Raw genomic sequence first — 27,415 nt, forward strand, 5'->3', positions numbered from 1 at the left:
TTTCTCCTAAAAGGAAAACATGGAGCAAGAAAAGGGCAGCACAAAATAAGTGGGATAAGAAGGTTACAAGAGTCAAAGGAAACATCCATGGGTTCATCCCTCCCACTTGACAAACCAACCAATCCTAGGGGCCATGAGATGGCCAGCCAGGGGTCTGACCCATATGACGATTCCCACAATAACCCACCAATATTGCCTCCTGAATTCTGAGGTACTGCACGCAAACAGTTTATACACAATTCCTATGGCTAACTGAGAGAAGATGGATCTTTGCATACAAAGGGCCCATGCCTTTGCATGGCCACACATACCCCAGTACACCTGCTACCAAGACATGAGTGGGTTGGAAACTAAGAACTATAAAAACTGAAAAAAACAAAGCAGCAGGCCTTTTCCATGTACATACCCAGAATCTGGAAAAATATTCCTGTACCCATCAAGAATGTCCAAAGTTGCTCCAATTTGGAAAAGAGTTTAAAAAGCACCTTTGTAAAGAGCACTAAATTACAAAGTAGGAACAGTACACTTCTGTTCCCAGACTGCAGCTACATATCCTATATCACTCTCTAAATGTATTCCTTCCTTTAATCTTGCCCAGCGCTCTGCTGCCTTTTGGCAAGGTTCATACTATATAAATACTGTATATATTTTAGTGATCATTGACCTTATAAACTATACAGTCATGCAATGCAATTCACATTAGTACAAAAGCCATTCATCTTGAGAAGAAACTGTGGACCTCCTCAAACATCTAAAAAAGAAAAGACCCTTGCAGTGATTAAGAGTGTCACCAACCATGTATGGGCTTGATTTAGAGTTTGGCGGATGGTTAACTCCATCACAAACAGGTATCCTGTCCGGTATATTACGATTCCCATAGCTTGTAATGGGATTGTAATACCCAGGAAAGGATATCTGTCACTTTTTTGATAGGATATCCGTCACATTTTTGATGGAGCAAACCCTTTTGCCAAACTCTAAATCAGGTCTTACGTATATGACCAGAAATTCCCACCACTTTTAAGGTGTCATGTAAGTGTGATAGGTGGGCCAAGCATGGTAGATGAGTCACGAGCTATGGAAAGCACATTAATCATAGAAGACCCATACGGTTGCAGGTCAGGATAGTTCTACCATATATGAATAAGGGCACATTCAGGTTAGTCACACCTTTAACATCCGAAATGGTTCAGGAGACCGTATGAGGAGAAACACGTATCAGTGCTGTAGCATTCTAAAATTAGACCATTTAAGTATGGGGTCAGTAAAAACAAATGGGTCTCAAAGATTTCAAGCAGCGGATACTGGCTGAGCGGTCATCATGCGTATGCTGCTAAACAAGAAAACAAGCCCTCACTAGATTCCTCTTTTGCTCCCACGCTAGGATGACAAGTGTAAGGGAGAGACACAATACTACTGCTTGGGCCAAAAGACTGACTAGCCTTGCTCCCAATCATTCCTAGACCCAAATCACCTTCTTCAGGAGAACTTCCAAGTTCAGAATTTTTATGTATAAGGCTGGTCCTAAACTCAGCACTCTAACCTCATCCCTGCCTCTATATCTAGCAAAGTGTGGAAGTGCCATTCATCGATTTCCCAAAGAAGGGGCTCATGAAAGGTTTATTTCTAAATTATCCGGCTGTGTACTCTGTCAGATAATTCAACATCAGAAAACAAAAAGTAATTTCAACTTAGAACTATCTGACGTATTTAGAAATATCTGACTTATCTTGATCACAGAACAACCCCTCATCCAAAAATTATTCTGCTTTCCAGAAGTGGCAAATTCACCTAAAAAGCAAGTTGAGTCCTACACGTTTAAACTCAATGTGTCAATAGCACAGTGTGTCAATACAGCACCCATTGTGCATCACAACATTCCTTAACCTTACCACTACTTGTGAAAAGACGTGGGGATACTACGTTCTTCAAAGGGAAATAAGGTATTTTCTAGAGTCATTTTGAAACAATCTGTACGTATGGGAAACCCCATAAGACCTGGCTCTCCATCCACTAAAGCAGAAACAGCTCTTAAACTCAGGATCTACTAATGCAGCAGAGGAGCACCACAGGTAGGCTCCGTAGTAAGAACAATAACAGAAACAAATGAGTAACAGCATCTTTGAAGAGAATTGCACATGACAGAGAAGAGGGGGGTTGCTAAAGCATAATGTGGGAAGAGAAGTAGAAGCACAAGGCCAGAGTGAAGTCAGATTAACAGGACAATAATTGAGTCCTGCTCTTTATACAGTAATAAAAGTGAAGAGGAAAAGAAAAAGGGAGTTTTGCCCCAAGTTGCTGCATACTAATAAACACTATATGCATGCAGGGATCAGCAATTTCTTGGCTGAAGTGCCTCTTATGAGCATACAGACATAAACCAGACCAGCAGAATTGGGGAGACATGAAATTAATTCAACTGGTATACAATCTTCAGAGATTTTCATTGAAAATACATCAAATGTAGTAAAGGCCTTGAAGGCAAAATATCTTGCCACAAACATTCAGTGAATACCCTCTACTCCCAACTACAAGAACCTTTACTGACCCCCTGTGAAGGATTACTACACCACAGTAGTAAGTTGCATTAGTTCACAACCACTGCTGAGATTCATCTATGAGTGGGGTAACATTCAGATTCTAGTAATGCATTCTACGTGTATGTTTCAATTGCACTGTGTATGTATGTGTTGGGGTTGATGATGCTATCTTTTGACTTTTATGTTTAAAATCAGCTTCAATCCTACCTAGAGTGTTTTACGATAAGAGCCTGGAATTGCTATCAGGCAAATTTAAGCAGTATGCTCCAGAGAACCACCTCAGGTTGAGGACCAAACTGGAGTTGAATGTCAAAGGATCTAGATACACCAAATAGAGGCAGAAGGTCACTTAAGGTGCTAGGAGCTGGGCATGCCCTGAAGGGCCAAGATGATGGACACTCTTGTTCGCTCCAATGCCAACAGGTGAAACTATCTTCATTCTTTGATGCAGATGGAGTGTTCTTTGGCCTTGGATGTGCCGCCGAACTCCTTGCTGGCTCTGGTCACCTGCAGGCCGAGAACCGGACAACCCTGTGCTGGCGATACAATACGGTGGTCGCATGAGGACCATAGTAAAGCCCAGGATGGAGGATGCGCAGCTCAGAAGTGATTAATGGAGCAGCACTGCATCCACACTAACACCAGCACCCTTGGAGTGGGCGGCTTTAGCTCACTCTTCTACAAAGTCTTCTGCCAAGAGCCGGCCCCCATACTCACCAGCTTGTACAACTATTTTGCCAAATCTGGGTCACTAAGAGACTCCAAGTTGGAGGCCGTCATTTCAGTTATCCCAAAACCTGGGAAAGATCCGGCACTCTGTGGGTCGTACAGTGCCATTTCGCTCCTGAATATAGACGTAAAGTTACTTACCAGCATCCTAGCTCCCAGTCTCAGCCCATTGATGCCCAGCTTGATTGATCCTAACCAGACATGATTCATTCCTATCTTTCAATGCTGGGACAGCACCAAACGACTGCTCCATCTAATAGATAGAAGCTTTGCTCCCATCCATCTTAGTGGTGCTCAAAAAATTCGGGTTTGGCAAGCAGTTCTGTTTATGGGTCAGTAGTATTTATAGCAAACCCTGTGCCTTTGTTAGGGTAAATGCTATATCATCGCCACCCGCCACCCTTTCCCGTCCAGAGGGGTACACAGCAGGGCTGCCCCTTGTCTCCCTTACACTTTGCCCTGCACATGGAGCCATTTGCGCAACATGTGAGGAATAGCCCTCTTATCTCCAGGATTCTGTTCGGAGAGGAACAACAACTTATAATCCTCTATGCAGATGATGTCATCTTGTCCATAGCAGAGCCGGGAAACTCGCTCTAAGCCTTAATAGACGAGCTCCATGCTTTTGGTGAGGTTTCAAGCTTTAAAGTCAACATACAAAAGTCATAGATCTTGAACCTCACTGTTAGCCCAGCACTTGAGGCGCCCCCGCAGGTTCCTCCTCTCATGTGATCAGCAGATACTATAACCGTACTTAGGCATAGAACTAGCCCACTTTAGCTCCCAAACGGCATCTGTTGACTAGTCAGCTCTCATACTACAGACATGGGAGGGCCTGGAGTCATGGTCCTGCCTCTGCTTATTGTGGCTGGGCAGGATCGCTGCGGTAAAGATACCAGTCCTTCCCTGCATACTGTATCTCTTTCAAACCTTGCCTCTGGTGCTGCCACCAACCGTGATCCACTCCCTCAGCTTGCGGTCAACAAGTTTATTTGGAACAATCTATTATCCCCAACCGAAGAGGAAGGGTGGGCTGGCAGGCCCTCACCTGCTCCATTACTACCAGGCAGCCCAACTCTGCTATATGGTGTAATAGAACCACTCACTTTCAGAAAAGCACTGGACATTTATGGATCAAGCTGTTGCGGGTTCCCACATATGGAAGGAAGTCTTGCCTCCTTACACGCATGGGGCCTTTACTCCTCCCCTGTGACCCGCTCTACACTGTAAATGGGGTACTCTCTTGCGGTCAAAGCAGGTCTTACTACATTCCCTTCTCCCATGTCCCCAATGGTAGCCAATCCGGGTTTTTTTGCCTGGTCTGCAGCCTGAACAGTTCAGAAGATGGAGGGACGGGGAATGTAAGCGAGTGGGCTCCCTCTTCGACCACTTGAGAATAATCTGCTTTGATCTGCTCAAGGATGACTACTCCATACGAGATGCAAATTGAGTGCAGTAACTTCAATTGCGGCACTGGGTGAAGGGACCTGAAACGTGACAGAATATGGAACGACCAATGGCCCCCTTTGAGAAATGGGTGCTTCTTAAACGTGATAACAGTCGCCTTACATCAGAATTGTGCCCCACACAAAAATCTAAAAGGCAACTTTGATGCGAGGCATAATTGGGTAGAACCCGCTTTCTAAAAAAGGGGTGGACATCTTCCACAGGGTACACCACTGAGCACATACCATATCCGGCACCGACACAGCACATAAAATAGCATCCTACTGATATCGGACACCCCCCCCCCCCCCTGCCCCCGGGCGAGAATGCAGCAGTGAAAATCTGGTGGCTCCCCAGAGTGTTGGCGGGGATTGGGGGACCGGGCTTCTGCTGCACCTCTTATGGCACTGACCCAAGCTTACCGGGTACTGGGACAGTGTTCTCCAGGACATTGACAATGCTTTTAACACCTCATTTCCCAGATTTCCAGCTTATACTATGTAGGAAACTGGCACTTGATGCAGTTTACCCACCCCCACACACTTTTTGCCTGATATTGATGCTGATTTGACAGAGTGTGCTGGGATCCTGCTAACCCGGCCCCAGCACCAGAGTTCTTTCCCTAAAAATGTACCACTGTTTCCACAATTGGCACACCTCTGGTACACAGATAAGTCCCTTGTAAAAGGTACCAGTGGTACCAAGGGCCTGTGACCAGAGACGGTCCCTAAGGGCTGCAGCATGTGTTGTGCCACCCTAAGGGACCCCTCACCAAACACATGCACACTGCCATTTCAGATTGTGTGTTTTGGTGGGGAGAAAAAGGCAAAATCGACATGGCATCCCCCTCAGGGTGCCATGCCCACAAACCACTGACTGTGGCACAGGTAAGTCACCCCTCTAGCGGGTCTTCCAGCTTTAAGACAGGGTGCACACGTGAGGGCATAGCTGCAGAAGCAATATGCCCCTACAGTGTCTAAGTCCATTCTTAGACATTGTAAGCGCAGTATGCCCATATTATGTACATGGTCTGGGAGTTTGTCATTACGAACTCCACAGTTCCATAATGGCTTCACTGAATACTGGGAAGATGGTATCAAACGTCTCAGCACAATAAACCCCCACTGATGCCAGTGAGGGATTAATTAAAAAATGCACATAGAGGGCATCTTAGAAATGCTCCCTGTATTTTACCCAATCCTCTAGTGCAGGACTGACTGGTCTGTGCCAACCTGCCACTAGCAGACGAGTTTCTGACCCCATGGGGTGAGGGCCTTAGTGCTCTCTGAGGGCAGAAACAAAAGCCTTCTCTGGGTGGAGGAGCTTCACACCTCACCCCGCAGGAACTGTAACACCTGGAGGTGAGCCTCAGAGGCTCTGACCTCATGTTGCAGTGCCACAGGGCCCTCCAGCTAGTGGAGATGCCCGCTCCCCGGGAAAAACCCCACTTTTGGAAGCAAGTTCGGTGGGAAACATAGGAAAACAAGTGACCACTTCAGCTGGGACCACCCCTAAGGTGTCCCGAGCTGAAGTGATCCCCTCCCTGCAGAAACCTCCATCTTGGTTTGGAGGACAGGGTCCAATAGGAATGTGCCCCTCTCTCCAAAGGGAATGGACACAAGGAGGGTGTAGCCACCCTCCAGGACAGTAGCCATTGGCTACTGCCTTCTGTAACGCCCCTAAATCTTGTATTTAAGGGCTTCCTGGAACCAAGTTCAGAAGGAATACTAGCTGAAACTCCCAGCAGAGAAGAAGGAAGATGACAACTGATATGGCCCCATCCTTACTGGCACCCAGCGGGACCAGTGACCTCTGCCAAGCTCCAGAGGACTCACCTGCACCCAAAAAGACCAAGAACTCCTGTGGACAGCAGCCATGTCCAAGAAGAAACCAACAACTAAGGACTCCCATCCCACTCCGAATGCGTGAGTCCCAACCACTGTGCACCAGACGCCCACGGCCTGTGTCCAGGTAATCCAACCAGCTAGAGAGTATCCCCAGGCGATTCCCAGCAAGTGCCCACCTTGGGGTTGACCTCTTCACCCTTTCATGACGATGCTTGCAAACAGAATCCCGAGGACCCCCCTGACTGTGAAAGCTCCGGACGAAGATATTCCACACCAAAGGACCCACTGCACCCGCAGCCCCCAGGCCTTGGAGAAACCGACAACTAATGGAGCCATGTTCAGCGGGCGGCCCTCCTCCCTGTCCAGCCAGTGGTGTGCCCGAGACACCCCCGCTGGACCTTGCCTGCAGCCTCTGAGTGACCCCCCGGGTCCCTTCATAGACAGGCATTGGAAGCCAGACTTCCTGTTTGCACCCTGCACCCGACCACCCCTGTGACACTGAGGGTGTGTGTTTGGTGCCTACTTGTGGCCCCTCCAGTGCTCCTCTGAACACCCCTGGTCTGCCCTTCGAGCTGCGGGTACTTACCTGAAGGCAGTCCTGATTCTGATTACCCCGTCTGCATAGGAGCCCACATTAAATTTTCTCATCTTTGACCTCTGCACCCGGCCGTCTCCGATTTGCTAGTGGTGGGTGTTTGGGGTTAACTTGAACCCCAACCGGTGGACTTCCTAAAACCTGGAGACTGAAACTGTAAGTGTTGTACTTAACTGCAATTCAAACTAACATTTCTTTCCCCAGTAACTGTATCTGAAAATTGCAGTGTACATTTTTAAAAGATTATTGCCAATAATTCAAAAACTGTAAAACTTATCGATTTCAAAGTACTGTTGATGCATGTGTGAAATACGAATCTATTGACGTACTTACCTGCAACTTGAATCTTGTGGTTCTAGAAATAAATTAAGTAGATATTTTTGCTACATAAAAACCATTAGTCTGGAGTTGTCATTGAGTGTGTGCTTCTTCTATTGTCGGTGTGTGTACAACAAATGCTTTGCACTACCCTACGATAAGCCTAACTGCTCAACCCCACTACCGCAAAAGAGAGCATTAGTATGATCTAGTTTAGCCTCTGTTAAGCCTCTGGGGAACCCCTGGAATCTGTGCACACTATATCTCATTTTGATATAGTATATACAGAGCCAGCTTCATACACACTATCTTCGGTCTACCCGATCCCCAGACATATCCTCTTCACACACATAAAGGCAGACAAATGGCTCTAGCTTTAGGGACGGCACACATGACAATCCCTATTGTTATGGGGCACTGATAAAACTCCAGGCCACACATCGTGGTTACGCAGATTCTGGAATATTTTGGGAATGGACCAACTGTCCTTTGCAATGGAGCCCAGCCGCACTAGATATGCAGAGCTGTGGGCTCCCTTCATCCACCTGCTCTCAATCGTATTCTGGGAACTGATGTGGCTGGCGTACTTGAGAATCCTCCGCCTGATTCCAGATGCGCCTCCACTTGCTACTTAGGGAGTAACCCGCCTACACCCATATTTGTATCTACGTATCAACTACTTTAAGTCTGCTGAAAGGACCCTCTAGCTATAACTAGATAGGAGCAGTGAAAAGGGGAGAGGGGTTAATGGGTGTTTTGATTTGTATGGTTTGCCTTTATCTAAATGCTTTTCAGGCACTGCCGGCCACCAGGATGTAGGTGTGAGCTGTGTACATAACGTTTCTCATTCTGTGCCAACCACCACAACCACCCCCTGGGTTGTACGCAAGTATGTTGTGTACCTCAGATCAGGCTGTAAAAACTGATAAAAATAATTGTTCCTACATATGCAGAATCCCTGTGGCTTTTAATTTTTAAAGTCTGAACTCTACGAATCCAATAACACAATCTTACTTTCTCGATCACATCCTCAGTTTGACTCCACAGGTTAGTTGCTTCCAGGTACTTCGCTTTGTTTATGGCATCCATGACTTTATTTGCAATATCAGTGACCTCCTCCAGGCCTTCATCGTCAAGAAGAGACTGAAATACAATACAATCACGGCAAGAAAATGAATATAGAGTAACCACTTACTGCAATACTTTACAGGAGAGTTAAAACACATATCATGTTTTTAAAATGTGCTAAAAATACGACCAGCATGCTTAGTGTTTTTTGCTTTTCAAAGATTTTAGCACGTTTAATATTTACAGCAAAGTTAAATAAAAAACCTGTCATAATTCTGAAAAAGCTGACTTTTCTTAGAGCTTTACAGTGAAACCGCAGTCTGTGGCAAACGTAAATTACCCCTCGCATTATATTCAAAATAAAATAAAAGTTAGATATGAAAGAATTATTAGGCTGTATTACTGATTCTCCTGTGTGGGTAACATGCATATTTTTGTTTTGCGTTAGTTATCTTTAGGCTCACAGACATTTTTGGAAAATTTCTGCCTCTTTAATATATTAACCATATTCTTCCCCATTAGATCTTTATTAGGTTTTCGTTTTCTGTGTGCAACAAGAGTCAATAAATTATCACCATCATCATTACAGAGAACACCACCAACTAATTAAAACAGTCAATATAGCTTCTTTTTTTTTTTAACTAACCAACAGGGTCACACAGAGTTTTTTTTCCCCAAACATACAGCAACCAATTGTCAATAGTAAACCCTGGATCCTAGCTCAGCCACACAGAGCAATGATTCCTCAAATACAGGTAGTTTACAACAATTATAAATCATCAGTTATGACACTATTACATTCAACTTGAATGTGACTACCAACACATACCCAGCATATTTTGTGCTCTGGATACTAGTAGTGTTATAATCAAGGTCTGTGGTGGCATTTCATCAGATACAGTTTACATTGGAGGATTTTTATTTATTTTTACAAAAAGTCTTCTTGTGATACCCTCAAGGGGTCCCCTTCTCCGATTTATCACCTATTGTCTCCAAAGAGGAATTCCACGTAGTGCCCCCCCATTAAAATGCTGAGATCTACATAGTGTGTCAATTTCCGCATGCATCCATGTTTTCAGTCCCTCCCCCAGTCTAACAATGGTGTAGTGGAAAGAGTCTCATGGGCCTTAGGGACAAGTCTCTTGGCAATTACCAAGGCTAAGTCAATGAAGTTACACACATGGTTGTGCTTACCATCAGACCTAAAGCACACAGTATCAACTCTTACGGTGCGAGCCTACCAGTTCAATCCGCAACACATTCCAGCACTCTCTCCCAAAACTGAGACACTACAGGGCAGTGCCACAACATGTGGTAAAACCAGCCTTGGCACCTGTACATCTGCGAGAGACAGTTGATGCCCCTGGATGCATACAACCTATGGGTTTTGGGGTCAGATGCATGTGGTGGATGTAGTTGAATTAACTGTACTTTAGTGTGACATTTCTACATGTCGAATTTAAATAACCCAAACATCACGCCCAGTTTTCATCAGAGAAGTCTTATTTTGTATTTCCCTCATCAAGTGAATGCTGCGTTACTGTGTCAGAAACGCATGATTGCCCTCCTGTCCTGGCTGCGTGTGCAGCGCTTGTGAAGTGCTAGGTACCTCATGAACTTTGCCCCCACCCCTGGCCCATTTTCTGCACAATTATGTAATGTAACAGCAAATGGCGGTTGGTACTTTAATTATACATATGTATTCTAGCACCACCGGCTACCTTAAGTGTATTCGATGAATGTCCTGATTTTTCACTCCATAACCAAACCATTTTTGTGTTTTCCCTTAGCATACAGACTAAATCCTCTTTCTCTGGGCTAGGGTTACTACTAAATCAACACACTGGCTATTGCAATTGCCCAGCTGCGTAATAAAGCTCATAATTACCGGATCATTACCGAAACTGAGACAGGGCCACATACACTTTACTCAAAGCAACCCTGCGCCTTCTTGGACCCTATACCAAAAAATATGGTATCAAACATGTCGGAATCATATACCAATACTGTTGCAAGTATGGGAAGTATGATTCCATGCACTCTGGGGGCTCTTTAGAGGACCCCCAGCATTGTTACCAACAGGGTTACAGGGTTTTCCGGGCAGCCCAAGCTGCTGCTACCCCTCAGACAGGTTTCTTTCCTCCTGCTGCTTGATCTGATCAAGCCCAGGAAGGCAGAACAAAGGATTTCCTTCGAAAATAGGTGTGACTGGCTTGGGAGGGATAGCCTCCCCAAGCCACTGGTATGCTTTGAAGGGCACATTTGGTGCCCTATGTGCATAAACCAACTCTACACCAGTTCAGGGACCCCCTCCACTTCCCAGTCCCTTCTCTGGCGCGAAACTGGACAATGGAAAGGGAGCAACCACTATCCTGTCGATCACCTCCCCAGGAGTGGTGCCTAGAGCTCCTCCAGGGGGTCCCTGGGTTCTGCCATCTTGTTTTCAAGGTTGGCAGGGAACTCTAGGAGCATCTGATTTGCCAGGCCAGGCAGGTGACGTCAGAGACCCCGTCTGATAAGGTGCTTACCTGTCTAGGTGGCCAATCCCTCTTTCAGGGCTATTTAGGGTCTCTCTTTAGGGTGGGTCCTCAGATTGGGCTTGCAAGACTCCAGCAGGATTTCTCTGCAACCTTCACTTCGACTTCTGGCCACTGGAACAGCGACTGGCCCTCCAGGAACTGACTACACTGCAAAACCCCGAAGACTCTTTTGCAACTTTGTTTCCACAACACCTGCCAGCTTTGCAACATTTCCCCAACTGTGCATCCTCGGAAGACAGCAACTCTTCAGCCTACACAAGAAGAAGGAATCTCCCTTGGAGGGAAGGAGTCATACCCCTGCATCTGCAGGCACCTGCTGCAACGGCGACCGGCTGCATAGATCTCCCCTCATCTTGAGTTGTGTAGATCCTGCATCACAGGTGGTGGTCTGGGGTAGTCCTCTTGGTCATTTCTGCCAGCTGCCCAACTTTGGTGGAGGTAAGCCTTTGCCTTCCCAAGCAGAACAGTACCCCCATGCACAACGTCTCTTGCAGCTGCCAAGGCTTGTTTGCATCTCCTCCAAGGGATCTTCAGGTGCCATGTAGCTCCAGACCCCAGCACTCCTTCCTGCGACACTCAGCCCTCTGCGTGATTCTCCTGCAGCGTGGGACCCCTTTGTGTAGTGCTGGGTGGGCTCCTTCTGCAACTTCTGTGTCTCCATCCTGTGGGACTCTTATGGGTGCTGCCTCTGCTGCTGGGTTGAGTCCTCCTGGGCCTTGCTGGTCCCCAGCAGCACCACTATTCCACTAACCAGGAGTGTGCCTTTGCCAAGGCTTTTTGGTGGAATTCCTGCACGGACACCCATCTGCAATCTTCACTCCAGCATGGAACATCTTCTGCATCCATCAGGAATTCTTCTCTGGCTCCAGGGCTGCAGTGCTGACCTGTTCTTCCTCACGGTCAACCAACTTCTGGAAGTACAGCTGGGTGGATAGTAGCTCCTACTCCTCCTGGACTCCACTGTGACTCTTGAACTTGGTCCCCCCTCTCCACAGGTCTTCTCCAGGAATCCAACACTAGTTCCTTGCAGTCGTTTGGATGTCTTCTTTTCTTCTTTTTGGGGTGTTTGGGGAAATTCCAGTGATTTAATCCTGCTTTTCTGGTCGCTGGGGGGTATTGTGTTACTTACATCTGTGGTTCTTTAGTACCCCCATCTCCCCTCTACACATTCCACTTACCTAGGTGGGGGTCCTGTCTTCCATTTTTTTAGTATATGGTTTGGGCTCCCCCTCAGGTAACTACTGGTTATCTACATTTGCACTGTTTCCTAACCTTTTCTATGCCTATTTCTGTTTACTAGTGTACATATTTAGAGTGTTTACTTACCTCTTAAGGGAGTAATACCTTTCTAGACATGTTGATATTGAGTCACTAAAATAAAGTACCTTTATTTTTGTAGCACTGTGTGGTTTCTTTCATGTGTGTAAGTACTGTGTGACTGCAGTGTTATTGCATGAGCTTTGCATGTCTCCTAGATAAGCCTTGGCTGCTCATCCACAGCTCCCTTTAGAGAGCCTGGCTTTCAGACACTGCCTATACTTCACTAAGAGGGGATACCTGAACCTGGTATAAGGTGGAAGTATCTTAGGTACCCACCATACACCAGGCCAGCTGCCTACAGATAGAAGAACCAAACATGAACTAAGCAAGACCCAGTGATGGTGAACTAGTGTTTAAAGTCAATAATCTGTTCTTCACAGGTATTAAACTTTCGTTATATTCAATGTTTTCATGCCTATTTTTCTTTAGAAGGATTAAGAAACTGTTGAGGAGGACAGGTTACACAAGATACAGAAAAGAAACGTTATCACCTCACAAAAGGAACCCAGAGCAGACAGCTAACAGTTCCTTAGGTAGCAGAACACAGCCCCCAAAAATCATGATTCTCAATCTTGCATGGGTTCCATTTTAGACCACCAATGTCCTTCCACTGTTGGACAGCAGGTGAATTTAACAGACCTTTATTTGCATGAGAATGTGTAGGGAGGAGGAAAAGGGACTAGGGGACAGAGATGTTCCTAAATGTTGTTGGAGAGGACAAAGCATCCACAGTATCGTGCTCCTTCTTACAATGTAAAATCAGCCACATAGGCTTTCCAGTCATTATGTAGGGGTAGGGTTATTTCCAGTCATTCTGCGGTTTCACCATATTAAACAAGATCTATCTAGCTTGTGTAATCATAGAGGATTCATAGAAGAAGAGGTTTGCTCAGTCTGTAAAACTATTAATTAGACAAACAAAAAAAATATTATCAAGTCTTAACTTACTGTGCTATAAAGATAAGGTCCCCATGAAAGGACAGAATCTGAAAAACAAAACAACATTTTGGGTTTTGATCTATTGATCTTTACAGCTGTAGAGACAATAGAATTTTCACAGATTAACATATCACATTAATTTACATAATTACACAAACACCATGTTATATATTTGGCAATTCGCCAACATTCTCATTCTCTATACAGCTGAATTTATTGTCCGTGATTGTTACCACTCTTTAAACTTTAATTCTCAAAAGATAACTGTTCTATCCAGGTATACTTTTATGATTGATGGATTTGAGATACCTTAGTAGGGTGTAAAACAGTGATTAGGTCCAAAGGCATTAATCTGCCTAAGGTACCCTTGTAACATTAAAGTTTGTCTGAGACTACTTATTCTAGTCAAGTGCCATATTTCTCCAAAATGGCAACATTCAAGATGGGGAAAACAATTCCCAGGCTCTTCCTCCATATATGCCATCACCAACTGTGCTAAGGGATTTTATTTATTTCATTAATTACATCAAGAGTAATTATAGAGAATTTAATATTAAGATCCCATTTTTAATATTTGACTAATTATATAATTTAGTATATTTGTTTCTTACTACTCCCTTGTTTTGGGGCATTCAAAACTATATCAAACCTATGCCACTATAGCAAACTCCTGAGCCGAAAAGCTGGTCTAGATTCATTTTCTTTTATCTCACTGTACAAGAAGTGGTAAATATTAAATAATATCTGCCTATTTCATGAAGTTTTAACAGTCAGACCTTTGCCAATGCACACATGCCATGATTTTGCCTATCGATCAAGACTGGAATTCAACCACAGTGACAAGACTCAACCTGCCAAAAAGTCCAACAATCTGCTCTCACATGCCCAATTATGCCCTTACAAACTAAAACCTTTTAGTGTGTAAGTGTAAAGCAAAGGCCCGAGAACAGGCCTGGGCTGCATTGCCTCCCTTCACCTATAGGTTCTCTATAGATGTCCCTGCATTAAAAACAAAAACAGCCCAATACTGCCACCACTTCTGAGATGCAAAATGGCAGTAAAATGTGGGATATATTCTGTAACACTGAAAGTTTATTAAAGTAATATCCAAATGTACTTGTAAAAAGGAACAGTTTAAGAAATCTAAAAAGAACTATATGCCAATTCCTGATCATTTCCTCAAAATAAAAAACAAATGACAATCTCGGCAGAAGAATGACATGAAATATTAGGTAATTAAAGAGAGACGGCCAGCAGTTCTAACAGTGAAGATAGTATTAGCAGTTCCAGGCTAAACAGAAAGAAAAATTAGAGATAGCAAGCACCATGACTGAAATAAAAGCTAGTTATCACAACTGCAAGAGAGAGAGATGAAAACGCTGACCCAGCCTCACAAGAGAACTACAGAAAAGCAAAATAAAAAGGAAAGGCAGATTAAAACTAACCCAAGCCAAGCTTAGAAGAACAAACCTTTGAGACTGGTGCAAGAAGAGTTAACTTCAGGGTTATTAGTCAGAGAGTACTAGAAGAAGAATATGATAGTCCAACAACAATCTTCAAAGGGAGGTGAGAGGAACAACCAGTATGTGAAGTGAGAAAAGAAAAAATATACAATGTTTGGGAAAAATATGCCCTTATGACATTCTCATGATCATCTTGCTCAATGTTACATCTTAAAGAAAAAGATGTCAAGGAAACAATACCTCAGGTCCCACTGCAATCTCAAGGTAGTATGATAATCTCATCTCATGATATTATTATTGAAGCCACAATATGATTAGATAAGTCTCAAAGTCAATCACAGATAAGGTCAATGCTAGAATAATCCACTGTAGATGAAGAGACATTCGGTCCGGCCATTCAGTCAAGAGAAAAAATCATGATACCAAAAGATGATACGCAACATAATCCTACTGCTACAGTGCCCTTCTCCTGTGGCACACAATTGACATGCAGACCATTCTGTTACTTTCCAGAACTTTGTGTATGTGTTACAAATAATGCAAATGAAATGGTATACTACTGTTTTACATTTATTTCAAGACATAGGTGAGGTTTTGTGTACAGATCATTCACATCAAAATATTGAACTTATGTTGTTTGGTCAATTAAAAATTACTCAAAGTTCTTTGGATTCACCTGATGGCACTAGTACAGTCGGCTGTACACTCTCCAACATGAAAATAAGTGAATTAAATGCAGAAACTCAAGATACCTTAATGTGGTACAGTCATGTCACATTTCTACACATCTCTAAATGGTCTGTGGATTCAATATTGTTCACAAAGCTGCAGCAATGATTAGAGGTTTAATTCACTCAAATGCAGACCAACGTGTCCTCACTTTCAGCTGAAATCATCTGTTCGCCTTCCAAATAAAAGGATGTGGATCATCCATATTACAGAATAGGCATTCAAATGAACTACAAATATGGTAAAGGCAGGCAGTGTGTAAATGCAATGAAATTGAAGATACCTAGAGGAGAAATCCAAGAGTCACCCAAAGCAGCACCCGAAAAATTGCACTTGATGCTCCCTGCTTGGACAGCCTGAAATTAGAGAAAAGTGTCACTTAGTACCTGAATATCAAAGCTATCTAAGGTAGAAAACCAAAACCCTTTTCAGACAAGCACAGTAGCACTTGGAAACTGATTTTTGCGTCTGCTTTGATATGTTACCTTATGAAGTTCTAACGATACAGCAGCAGCCATTTTGCCTCCATAGGATTCAGAAAAAATATAGAAAGGAATGCTCTGGAAAGAAAGAAAATCATTTACTTATATCTCTAGTGATACTTTCTCACTCTACCCCATTCCACAAATTCCTTTAAAACAGAGATATCATCACAGATCTTTATCCAAAAAAATGTTATGTGGATTTTTACTTCTCAAACAACAGAAAGATCCTTTGACAAAAATGCACAACAAAGTGTAGCTGAACCATAGTATTGACAACCTTTTAGCTAAATCTAATAACTTCCATGACCGGGGCAAGCTTTGCATAATCACTGTGGAAGGAGCAGTGTGTTAAAGCTGTATGAAGAATTTTACCTCACTTGAATCGTATCTTTGCATATTGGGAAGGTGTTTAAGACTAACTTTTCCACACATAATTTCAGGTGGGCAAATAAGCCTTGGTTGAGCAGTATTTCATTACACCTTAAAAACAAAATCTAATTTCCCTCCTTCACCAAACATAAATAAAAATAAAATATCCGACTTGATCTGTTCTGTGTTGGTGGTAAAGATAATATTTGATTTCCTACAGATTGGTAATCCTGTTGATTTGATGCAATTATACCTCAGTGGGTAAATACATGACACAAAATCGAACGAAGACATCTAATTCTGTCCATGAACCACATACAGGTATGCAAGTGTTATAAAATATTAGTTGATCACTCATTAGGGTTGTTTCATTTCTATTGTTCTGAACAGAAACAGTTCAACAGTATTTCAAATTATGTATGATAATGTAAAAACATGTGACTGACAGGCAAGGGAATGTTCCAAAGTATTATTCACTGGTTGATGTGTGACTGGAAAACAATTGAGAACAACTGTTCACCTGTATTACTTTACACAACTTACAAAGAAAGACAGGAAGTTGCGTTTTAATGTTAAATAAACTCTATTAAGAGTGTGTTTGTGAGATGTGAGTGTGGAACACTAGGGTTAATACTGAGAACGCAATATATTTTAAAACAGGCAGTTAAATCATCAGGAAACTGCCTTCATCAGTGAAATCTACATCCAACATAATTTCAAAATGTTTGTGAAAAGCTGCCCCAAAGCAAAAGGTGTGCACCACTGCTAGACAAAGGTGTGAAATGATTTTAATTGTCATTGGATATTTTGAGGTCAATGGCAGAGAATTGGATAATTCCAACACAGCACTGACGGCTAGCCATTCCAAACATCATTTAAGTCAGGGCATAACCAGACTACAAGCCTGTAAAAGGATAAGAAGGAAAACATGTTCCAATACATGTCACACCCTACAGCAGGAGACGAGACTCTCTCTTCATCGACCAAAACTAGAATGAACTTGGCTCCCAATAAGAGATACCCTAAGACTTTAAGCTTGTTACCTTCTGGGGTACTGGAAAGCTTTCGCAAAAGACACCAAATTTTATTTTAAGGATATGCGCAATAACTGTTTGTATTGACATGGTGCTCATCTTTCCTTGGTAACCCAGAGTCTCATTTTCTGTGAGGGAGGGGGCGGTTCCCTCTTCGGACTAATAATGAAAAGAATACTTAATTTCCTTTTCTACAAGATAGTGCTTGTCTGGTAAGAGAATTGTACTCAATGATTTTGTTTGACTGTACTTTTTATTCATGCCTACATGTTCTTTTTTATGCGATTTTGCGACCACTGCAATACATATATACTGATTTGCAGTGTTTGTCACATAATCATCATCTGTTGCAGAACCTGCAACAGATGATGGAATTTGTTTATAGGTCAAACACTACTAAAAATGCAGGGTCACGAGTTGTCATGCAGTAAGAGCTCTTCGCAAAAGGTGGACTGGTTACCGTTCTGTTGCCCATTGTTAAATTTGGGGATTAAACGGGTATTAATGAGCTGACAAATTTGCCTAAACAGTGTTGGCAATGTTAACATAAAAAAATTACACAGTAATGCTATCACAATAGGCCCCATATTACACAGCAACATTTGTCTTTGCTTGCGGCACAATTCAATCCATCCTGGAGCATACTGTGGTCCTTCCCTGGTTTTACACATCATGTAAACCTACTATTTTCCCTCTTCAATTTGTAGATATGCATTTTACCGCATGGTTATGACAGAACCATGATTAAGGCACTGCCTGTCTCAAAACGCATTGAGCCCAGTATTCAAAGAGTTATATATGGCTACAGTCTGATCAGGGCCAGTGGAATTAGAGGATTCTGTGACTGCAACATTTTCAGAATAATGATAGGTTTATCTGCACTTGCTACATAATGAAAATGTCACTTACCCAGTGTACATCTGTTCGTGGCATCAGTCGCAGTAGATTCGCATGTTCTGCAATAGCTCGCCATCTGGTGTTGGGCCGGAGTGTTACAAGTTGTTTTTCTTCGAAGAAGTCTTTCGAGTCACGGGACCGAGTGACTCCTCCTTTTGTCTCCATTGCGCATGGGCGTCGACTCCATCTTCGATTGTTTTTCCCCGCAGAGGGTGAGGTAGGAGTTGAATTGTAGTAATAGTGCCCATGCAATGGAGTGACTAAGTATGCACTTATTTAAGGTTGAGATGATACATATATAAATAATTGAAGGTAACTTCCAAACTGCTACAGGCTCCCGGGGAGGCGGGTGGGCACATGCGAATCTACTGCGACTGATGCCACGAACAGATGTACACTGGGTAAGTGACATTTTCAGTTCGATGGCATCTGTCGCTGTAGATACGCATGTTCTGCAATAGACTAGTAAGCAGTTATTTCCCCAAAAGCGGTGGATCAGCCTGTAGGAGTGGAAGTAGTCTGAAATAATGTCCTTAATACAGCTTGACCTACTGTGGCTTGTTGTGCGGATAACACGTCTACACAGTAGTGCTTGGTGAATGTGTGAGGCGTAGACCATGTGGCTGCCTTACATATTTCTTGCATTGGGATGTTTCCTAGAAAGGCCATGGTAGCACCTTTCTTTCTGGTTGAGTGTGCCCTTGGTGTAATGGGCAGCTGTTGTTTAGCTTTAAGGTAGCAGATTTGGATGCATTTAACTATCCATCTGGCTATACCTTGTTTTGAAATTGGGTTTCCTGCATGAGGTTTTTGAAATGCAATAAAGAGTTGTTTAGTCTTTCTGATGTTCTTTGTTCTGTCAATGTAATACATTAATGCTCTTTTGACATCTAATGTATGTAGTGCCCTTTCAGCTACGGTATCTGGCTGTGGAAAGAACACCGGAAGTTCCACTGTTTGATTTAGATGGAACGGTGAAACAACTTTTGGCAAAAATTTAGGATTGGTCCTTAGGACGACTTTATTTTTGTGTAGTTGTATAAAAGGTTCCTGTATAGTAAACGCCTGAATCTCGCTTACTCTTCTCAGGGAAGTAATGGCGATGAGAAATGCCACCTTCCAGGTTAGGAACTGTATGTCGCAGGAGTGCATGGGTTCAAAAGGTGGACCCATAAGTCTAGTTAGGACAACATTTAGGTTCCATGAAGGAACAGGTAGTGTTCTTGGTGGTATAATTCTCCTAAGGCCCTCCATGAATGCTTTAATGACTGGTATTTTATATAGGGAAGTTGAATAGGTAGTCTGCAGGTATGCAGATATTGCTGCAAGGTGAATCTTAATGGAAGAGAAAGCTAGGTTAGATTTTTGTAAGTGAAGCAAGTAACCCACTACATGTTCTGGAGTTGTGTGTAATGGTTGTATTTGATTAATATGGCAGTAGCAAACAAACCTCTTCCATTTACTTGCATAGCAGTGCCTGGTGGATGGCCTTCTTGCTTGTTTTATGACTTCCATACATTCTTGGGTAAGTTGTAAGTGCCCGAATTCTAGGATTTCAGGAGCCAGATTGCTAGATTCAGCGATGCTGGATCTGGGTGTCTGATCTTTTGGTTGTGCTGTGTCAACAGATCTGGCCTGTTGGGCAATTTGATGCAGGGTACCACTGATAGGTCTAGCAGCGTTGTGTACCAGGGTTGCCTTGCCCAAGTTGGTGCTATCAATATGAGTTTGAGTTTGCTTTGACTGAGTTTGTTTACCAGGTAAGGAAGGAGAGGGAGAGGAGGAAAAGCGTAAGCAAATATCCCTGACCAGTTCATCCATAGGGCATTGCCTTGGGATTGTTTGTGTGGGTATCTGGATGCGAAGTTTTGGCATTTTGCGTTCTCCCTTGTCGCAAACAAGTCTATCTGAGGTGTTCCCCAGAGTTTGAAATAAGTGTTCAGTATTTGGGGGTGAATTTCCCATTCGTGGACCTGTTGGTGATCTCGAGAGAGATTGTCTGCGAGTTGATTTTGTATCCCTGGTATAAACTGTGCAATTAGGCGAATTTGGTTGTGAATTGCCCAATGCCAAATTTTTTGTGCTAACAGGCTTAACTGCGTGGAGTGCGTCCCTCCCTGCTTGTTTAGATAATACATTGTTGTCATGTTGTCTGTTTTGACGAGAATGTATTTGTGAACTATTATTGGTTGGAAAGCTTTTAGTGCTTGAAAAACTGCAAGAAGTTCTAGGTGATTGATATGCAGTTTTGTTTGATGTACGTTCCATTGTCCTTGTATGCTGTGTTGATCGAGGTGTGCTCCCCACCCTGTCATGGAAGCATCTGTTGTTATTACGTATTGTGGCACTGGGTCTTGGAAAGGCCGCCCCTTGTTTAAATTTATGTTGTTCCACCACAGAAGCGAGAGGTAAGTTTGGCGGTCTATTAACACCAGATCTAGAAGGTGACCCTGTGCTTGAGACCACTGTGATGCTAGGCATTGTTGTAAGGGCCTCATGTGCAGTCTTGCGTTTGGGACAATGGCTATGCATGATGACATCATGCCTAGGAGTTGTAATACCATCTTTGCTTGTATCTTTTGTGTTGGATACATGCGTTGTATGATGGTGTTGAAATTTTGAATTCTTTGTGGACTTGGAGTGGCTACTCCTTTTGATGTGTTTATTATGGCTCCCAGGTATTGTTGTACCTTGCGTGGCAGAATTTCGGATTTTGTGAAATTGACGGTGAACCCTAGTTTGAAGAGGGTTTGTATGATATGATTTGTGTGATTTGAGCACTCTATTAACGAATGGGCCTTGATTAGCCAGTCGTCTAGATATGGGAACACATGTATTTGCTGCCTTCTGATGTGTGCAGCGACTACCGCTAGACATTTGGTAAAGACTCTTGGTGCGGTTGTTAATCCGAAAGGCAGTACCTTGAATTGGTAATGTATTCCTTTGAATACAAACCTTAGGTATTTCCTGTGCGATGGGTGTATTGGTATATGGAAATAAGCATCCTTGAGGTCTAAAGTTGCCATGTAGTCGTGCAGCTTTAGCAATGGCAATACTTCTTGTAGTGTGACCATGTGGAAGTGGTCTGATTTGATGAAAGTGTTGACTACTCTGAGGTCTAGGATTGGTCTCAGTGTTTTGTCCTTCTTTGGTATCAGAAAGTACAGTGAGTAAACTCCTGTGTTTATTTGTGTGTTTGGCACTAATTCGATTGCATTCTTTTGCAATAGTGCCTGCACTTCTATCTCTAGGAGATTGGAATGGTGTGTTGTTAAATTTTGTGCTTTTGGTGGTATGTTTGGAGGGAACTGTAGAAATTCTATGCAGTAACCATGTTGGATAATTGCTAGAACCCAAGTGTCTGTAGTGATTTTCTCCCATGCTCTGTAATAATGACGTATTCGTCCCCCCACTGGTGTTGTGTGGAGGGGGTGAGTGACATGTGAGTCACTGTTTAGTAGTAGGGGTTTTGGGGCTTTGGAATCTTCCTCTATTTCTAGGGAATTGCCCTCCTCTATATTGTCCCCGAAAACCTCCTCTATACTGTCCTTGGTAACTGGACGGTGTGGCTTGTGAGGTGCTGGCTTGTGTGCTTTGACCCCGAAACCCCCCTCGAAAGGGCGTTTTACGGAATGAGCTGTAATTCCCTCTGCTCTGCGGGGAGTAGAGTGCGCCCATGGCTTTGGCAGTGTCCGTATCTTTTTTGAGTTTCTCAATCGCTGTGTCCACTTCTGGACCGAACAGTTCTTTTTCATTAAAAGGCATATTGAGAACTGCTTGTTGAATCTCTGGTTTAAATCCAGACGTTCGGAGCCATGCATGCCTTCTGATAGTTACAGATGTATTAATTGTCCGTGCAGCTGTATCTGCAGCGTCCATGGAGGAGCGGATCTGGTTGTTGGAGATGGCCTGTCCCTCCTCAACCACTTGTTTTGCCCTATTTTGGAAGTCTTTGGGCAGATGTTCAATGAGATGTTGCATCTCATCCCAGTGGGCTCTGTCATAGCGCGCAAGTAGTGCCTGGGAGTTCGCGATGCGCCACTGGTTTGCAGCTTGTGCTGCGACTCTCTTACCAGCTGCATCAAACTTGCGGCTTTCTTTATCTGGGGGTGGTGCATCTCCAGATGTGTGAGAGTTGGCCCTTTTCCTAGCTGCTCCTACAACAACAGAGTCTGGTGGCAGCTGTATTGTGATGAAAGCCGGGTCCGTAGGAGGCGGCTTATACTTTTTTTCCACCCTTGGTGTGATTGCCCTACTTTTGACCGGGTCCTTAAATATGTCCTTTGCGTGCCGGAGCATACCAGGGAGCATAGGCAGGCTTTGGTAGGAGCTGTGGGTGGAGGAGAGTGTGTTGAACAAGAAATCATCCTCGACCTGTTCTGAGTGGAGGCTTACGTTGTGAAATTGTGCTGCTCTAGCCACCACCTGAGAGTACGCGGTGCTGTCTTCTGGTGGAGATGGTTTTGTAGGGTATGCCTCTGGGCTGTTATCTGACACTGGGGCGTCGTATAGGTCCCATGCGTCCTGGTCTTGGTCACCCTGGCTCATGGTGGTGTGAGCTGGGGAGTGTGATGGCGTTTGTGCTGGTGAAACGTTAATCACGGGCGGAGGAGAGGGTGGTGGTGTAACTCTTTTCACCACTTTTGGTTGTGGTGCTTGTTCCGTCTGGAACTCCAACCTTCTCTTTCTCCTAATGGGGGGAAGGGTGCTTATTTTTCCTGTCCCCTGCTGAATGAAGATACGCTTTTGCGTATGGTCCGCATCAGTTGCTTGTAGCTCTTCCTCAAACCTATGCTTCTGCATTTGGGAGGTTAGCGAGTGCTCTTCTGTATAAGAGCCTGAAGCTGGGTCGCTTGCAGTTTGTTTCGGCATCGAAACTTTGTCTGCGTGTTTTTTCGGCTCCGAGGTGACTTTTTTCCTTTTCGGGGCCGAAACCTCTCGGCGTCGATCTGTTTCGGTGCCGCTGTCTCGGCGTCGAGCCGTGTCCACACCGGCATCTCGGTGTCGAGGCTTGTCTCCAGCACTTTCTCGGTCCCGAGAAGGCTGCGTGCCGGTGTCTCGACCGGAGTCGGACGATCTCGGCACTGTTTGGGCCTTTTTCGGTGCCGACGGTCGGTCACCGATTTTATGGGTTGAGCCATGGCCTGGTGGCAGTGGCGTCCCCTGGGCCTTGTAAATGTTTCTTTGTGTGGTTTTCGACGTCTTACTCATGGTTTGTGTATCGTCGAATCCTTCGGAGTCTGAGTCTTGGATCGAGAAGGTACCTTCCTCTTCCTGTTCCTCGAACTCCCGTCGGGCTGTCGGTGCGGACGCCATTTGAAGTCTTCTGGCTCGACGGTCTCGGAGTGTTTTTCGGGACCGGAACGCACGACAGGCCTCGCAGGTGTCTTCGCTGTGCTCAGGTGACAGGCACAGGTTGCAGACCAAGTGTTGGTCTGTGTAGGGGTATTTATTGTGGCATTTGGGGCAGAAACGGAACGGGGTCCGTTCCATCGGCGTTCCTCAGCACGCGGTCGGGCCGACCAGGCCCCGACGGAGGATCGAAAAACTACCCCGAAGGGTACCGGAGCTCTTCGATCTTTGATGCGGTGTTGAATCTAAGTACGCCGATCCCGAACGCAACAATACCGACGAAAATCTTCCGAAATTAACTATTTTTTCTGCTCCGAAACTCGGAGCGACAGGAACACGTCCGAACCCGATGGCGGAAAAAAAACAATCGAAGATGGAGTCGACGCCCATGCGCAATGGAGACAAAAGGAGGAGTCACTCGGTCCCGTGACTCGAAAGACTTCTTCGAAGAAAAACAACTTGTAACACTCCGGCCCAACACCAGATGGCGAGCTATTGCAGAACAAGCGTATCTACAGCGACAGATGCCATCGAACTACATCATTTTCTGAATAATTTGAATTTCTAACAGAGAAACTGGTTCTAACTCAAAAGGATCAAACGTTATTGGTTATTAAAACACCATCACACGTTGCTGTATTTTTGTGTTAAATTGATATTAATGAGGGGAAACCTTTGTCCACGCACTGTAAACATATAAAAAGTGCAAACAGAGGTACGTGGTACTGCTTCAGATGTGCCAAATTAGACCACATATGTGTCTTTTTGTGCCACACAATATAGTCAACCCTTCTGCACAATTTTGTCAACCTTGCAGCATAGTTTGGTCCTCCCCTGCTGCATAATTCCAGCGGCCCTGTCTATGATTAGACAGTCATGTTAACGTGCACCAATTCATTATTTTCAATAAAAGAACAACTGCCGAGGATCATCTTTGCCTATGGATTCGAACTATAAAAGTGATGTTGTGTAGCCTTTGAGGCCCAGAAGCAGTGTACTGGGTGTAACTCTAGTGACTACTGAGGTGCCTATCTGACCTAACATGGTGAACCTTTCCAGCTGCACCTGGAAGTGGACGCATGTATTCCATACCCAGACATTCAGGGGTGCGCTCGTCAGAATGCACTCAAAAACTCAAACTATTAATACCAGGATGAAATTCTCTGGAACAGGAGACAATTTTGTGAACAATATGGGCAGATTTTCAGAGATGCAGCTCTCGATGGAGGAAGTGCCTTTATACACAGAGTTGCTTTCTGCTTGTGGTGAAGAAGTGGCTAGACACTTCCTACAGCAATTTTCAGTTCACAAGCTCAATGCCTGTAAGAAGCCTTGTCAACTACAATCGTTGGTGCATACACAGGAAAATGGAAATCCATGTTAAACAATTAGACCACAGATATTAATACTGTAGCGAATAGAGTATATTTGTAAGTATACTGAATAATAATAATAGGGGGAAAAAGAAAAACTCACTGGTACAATAAGGCACAAGGTCATGCAACAAATCAAATATAAAAAAAGATGAGATGCTTTAGGGTTCTAAGCACTACAATATTATTGAACTCATCTAAGAGGTACTTCCTCCTATTTAGATGGTCACCACAGCACGTTCATAGCCAATGAGTGAGCAAAAAGATGCGAAAGATGTTCGGTTCAGAATATCACTGCTTTGGCTTGCAAACTGAACATGCTATGCATGCACACATTCTATAGAACAAAACAATACATAGCATTATAAAATGTGTGAAGCAGTAATCTTCCTTGTATACATTTTACTGTCTTATTACAGGCCGGTTCTGACGGCAGAATAAGCATGCAATAAAAAAAACGATGCACCCAATATGTTATTACAAACCACCTGTGACGTCATAGTGCTGAAGGGGCACAATGGCCTTCACCAAATGTGAGAGAGGTCGATAGAAAGGAGCCCAATAATGTGCCTTCCAGTTCTTTGCAATCTGTCTCCTCTACAGCACCAGGGCCAGACTCAGAAAGCGGATCTCTACCCTTCCCCGCGGCAGCCCATCCCCAAAGCCCAGCAGACATATGTCAGGGGTCGGAGTCAGGTTCATATTAAGGAGTCTCGACAGGTCAGACATCACCTCGCCCCACCCCAGCTGGATCCCTGGGCAGGTCCATACCATGTGGTCAAAATTTGCGTCTACATTTTTACATCTAGGGCACGTCCTAGGATCTCCCCCATAGATTACTGTTAGTCGATGTGGGGTGAGGTACGTTCTGTGGAGGTAATTATATTGTATATATCTCAGTCATGTGCTGTGAGCGACGGACCGGGGATAAGCCAGAGCTCTGTTCCACTCCGCATCGGACGGTTCCCTACCGACTATCCTCCCCCATCTCTCTCTCAGTGGCCGCAGGGACTCTAGTGCATCCTCAACTTGAACTCGATATAGTTTAGAGATCACATTTTTAGCGTATGTATCAGTTTATGAAACAGAAGGAACTGTCCCGGGGAGACTCCATTGTCAACAAGGTTAGCGAAAGATCTCAGCACTCCCTCATGAAACAGGTCTCCCACCGTTTCTATTCCTGCTCTCCTCCAGGTTCCGAGGCTCACACCTCCCAGGTTCCTCCCTCCTGCCTCAATCGAGAGTACCACCAAGGGTAGGGCCGGGGAGTACGGGGGGCCAACTCCAGCCCTTTTCGCGCACCTCTTCCAACATGCTGACGCCACTCTTGTCATCAGGCTGTGCATGTGGGAGTGAGCTTCCTGTTTGTCATTCGAGCAATGAACCAATTTATGTCCTCCACCACTGGAGCGGTACACCTCTCCAGCTGACCCTTACCAGTGAGCCATCCGGCTACCCATTGCAGCTGGGATGCCAGGGAATAGGCTTCAAAATCTAGCGCTCCTAGGCCCCCCTGGCTAGTTGGTCTGCATAGTATCGAGAGCGAGGTGCGTCTACGACCATCATCCCATATAAGCTCCCTCAGTAGGGTGTTTAGTTCACGAAACCATGCTGTTGGTATCAGAACGGGCAAGTTAGCGAAGTAGTATAGGAGCCGAGGCAGCATGACCATTTTGGACAATGCTACTCTGGCCATTATCGTTAATTTCAGCGAGCGCCAGAACCCAACCGAGGACTTCAGGGATCATAGTGCTCTGCCCAGGTTACCCTCGCGCAAGTCTGCCCTGTCGTGAAACACCTGTATACCCAAGTACTTAAAGGTTCGTGGGCCCAAATCATATCCCCAGGGCATGTTGTCGGGCGTTCGCCGCCTGGTGCCATAGGGAACACGCATGTCTTGCTACGGTTGAGGCAAAGTCCAGATATATTCCCATAGTTCTCCAGCACTCCCAACGCCCATGGGAGATCCTTCTCTCCGTCCCTAAGGTTGACAAGTATATCATCAGCATATAGCGAGATGATATGTTCTTGGTGTCCCCATTCCACTCCTCTACCTACGCCTTCCTGTCGCATCTGGGACGCCAGCGGCTCGATGGCCAGGGCGAATAACAGTGAGGACAATGGGCAACCTTGTCTGGTTCCCCTGTAAATTGGGTAAGCGTCGGACACCGTTTTACCTGTTCTCACTCTTTCCAGCGGTGACGCGTATAGTAAGTCCACCCACCTGACCCAACCTTCACCCATTCCCATACGGAGCATCACTGCTCTCAAGTAGTCCCATCTGGTCGAATCGAACGCCTTCTCAAAGTCCACCGCGAGCAACACCCCTGCTGCAGGTCTCGCGTCGCTAGGCATATTCAGGACCGCAAAG

The 27,415-nt window shown here is 44.6% G+C and overlaps 1 protein-coding gene across 3 annotated transcripts in view; it reads right to left on the reverse strand.

The window, feature by feature from the left end:
• Positions 1-27,415, reverse strand: part of SCPEP1 (serine carboxypeptidase 1) — a 196,165-nt gene that overhangs the window by 141,081 nt on the left and 27,669 nt on the right. For all 3 annotated transcript variants that reach the window (XM_069200008.1, XM_069200007.1, XM_069200006.1), the window contains exons 5-8: positions 16,020-16,094; positions 15,818-15,890; positions 13,352-13,389; positions 8,490-8,618 (exon numbers count right to left, since the gene is read on the reverse strand). In XM_069200008.1, the coding sequence (XP_069056109.1) occupies positions 8,490-8,618; positions 13,352-13,389; positions 15,818-15,890; positions 16,020-16,094 (315 nt within the window). The remainder of the gene's footprint in view (positions 1-8,489; positions 8,619-13,351; positions 13,390-15,817; positions 15,891-16,019; positions 16,095-27,415) is intronic.

Source organism: Pleurodeles waltl, chromosome 7, assembly GCF_031143425.1.
Source record: "Pleurodeles waltl isolate 20211129_DDA chromosome 7, aPleWal1.hap1.20221129, whole genome shotgun sequence".
In the NCBI taxonomy this organism is placed as follows: domain Eukaryota; kingdom Metazoa; phylum Chordata; class Amphibia; order Caudata; family Salamandridae; genus Pleurodeles; species Pleurodeles waltl.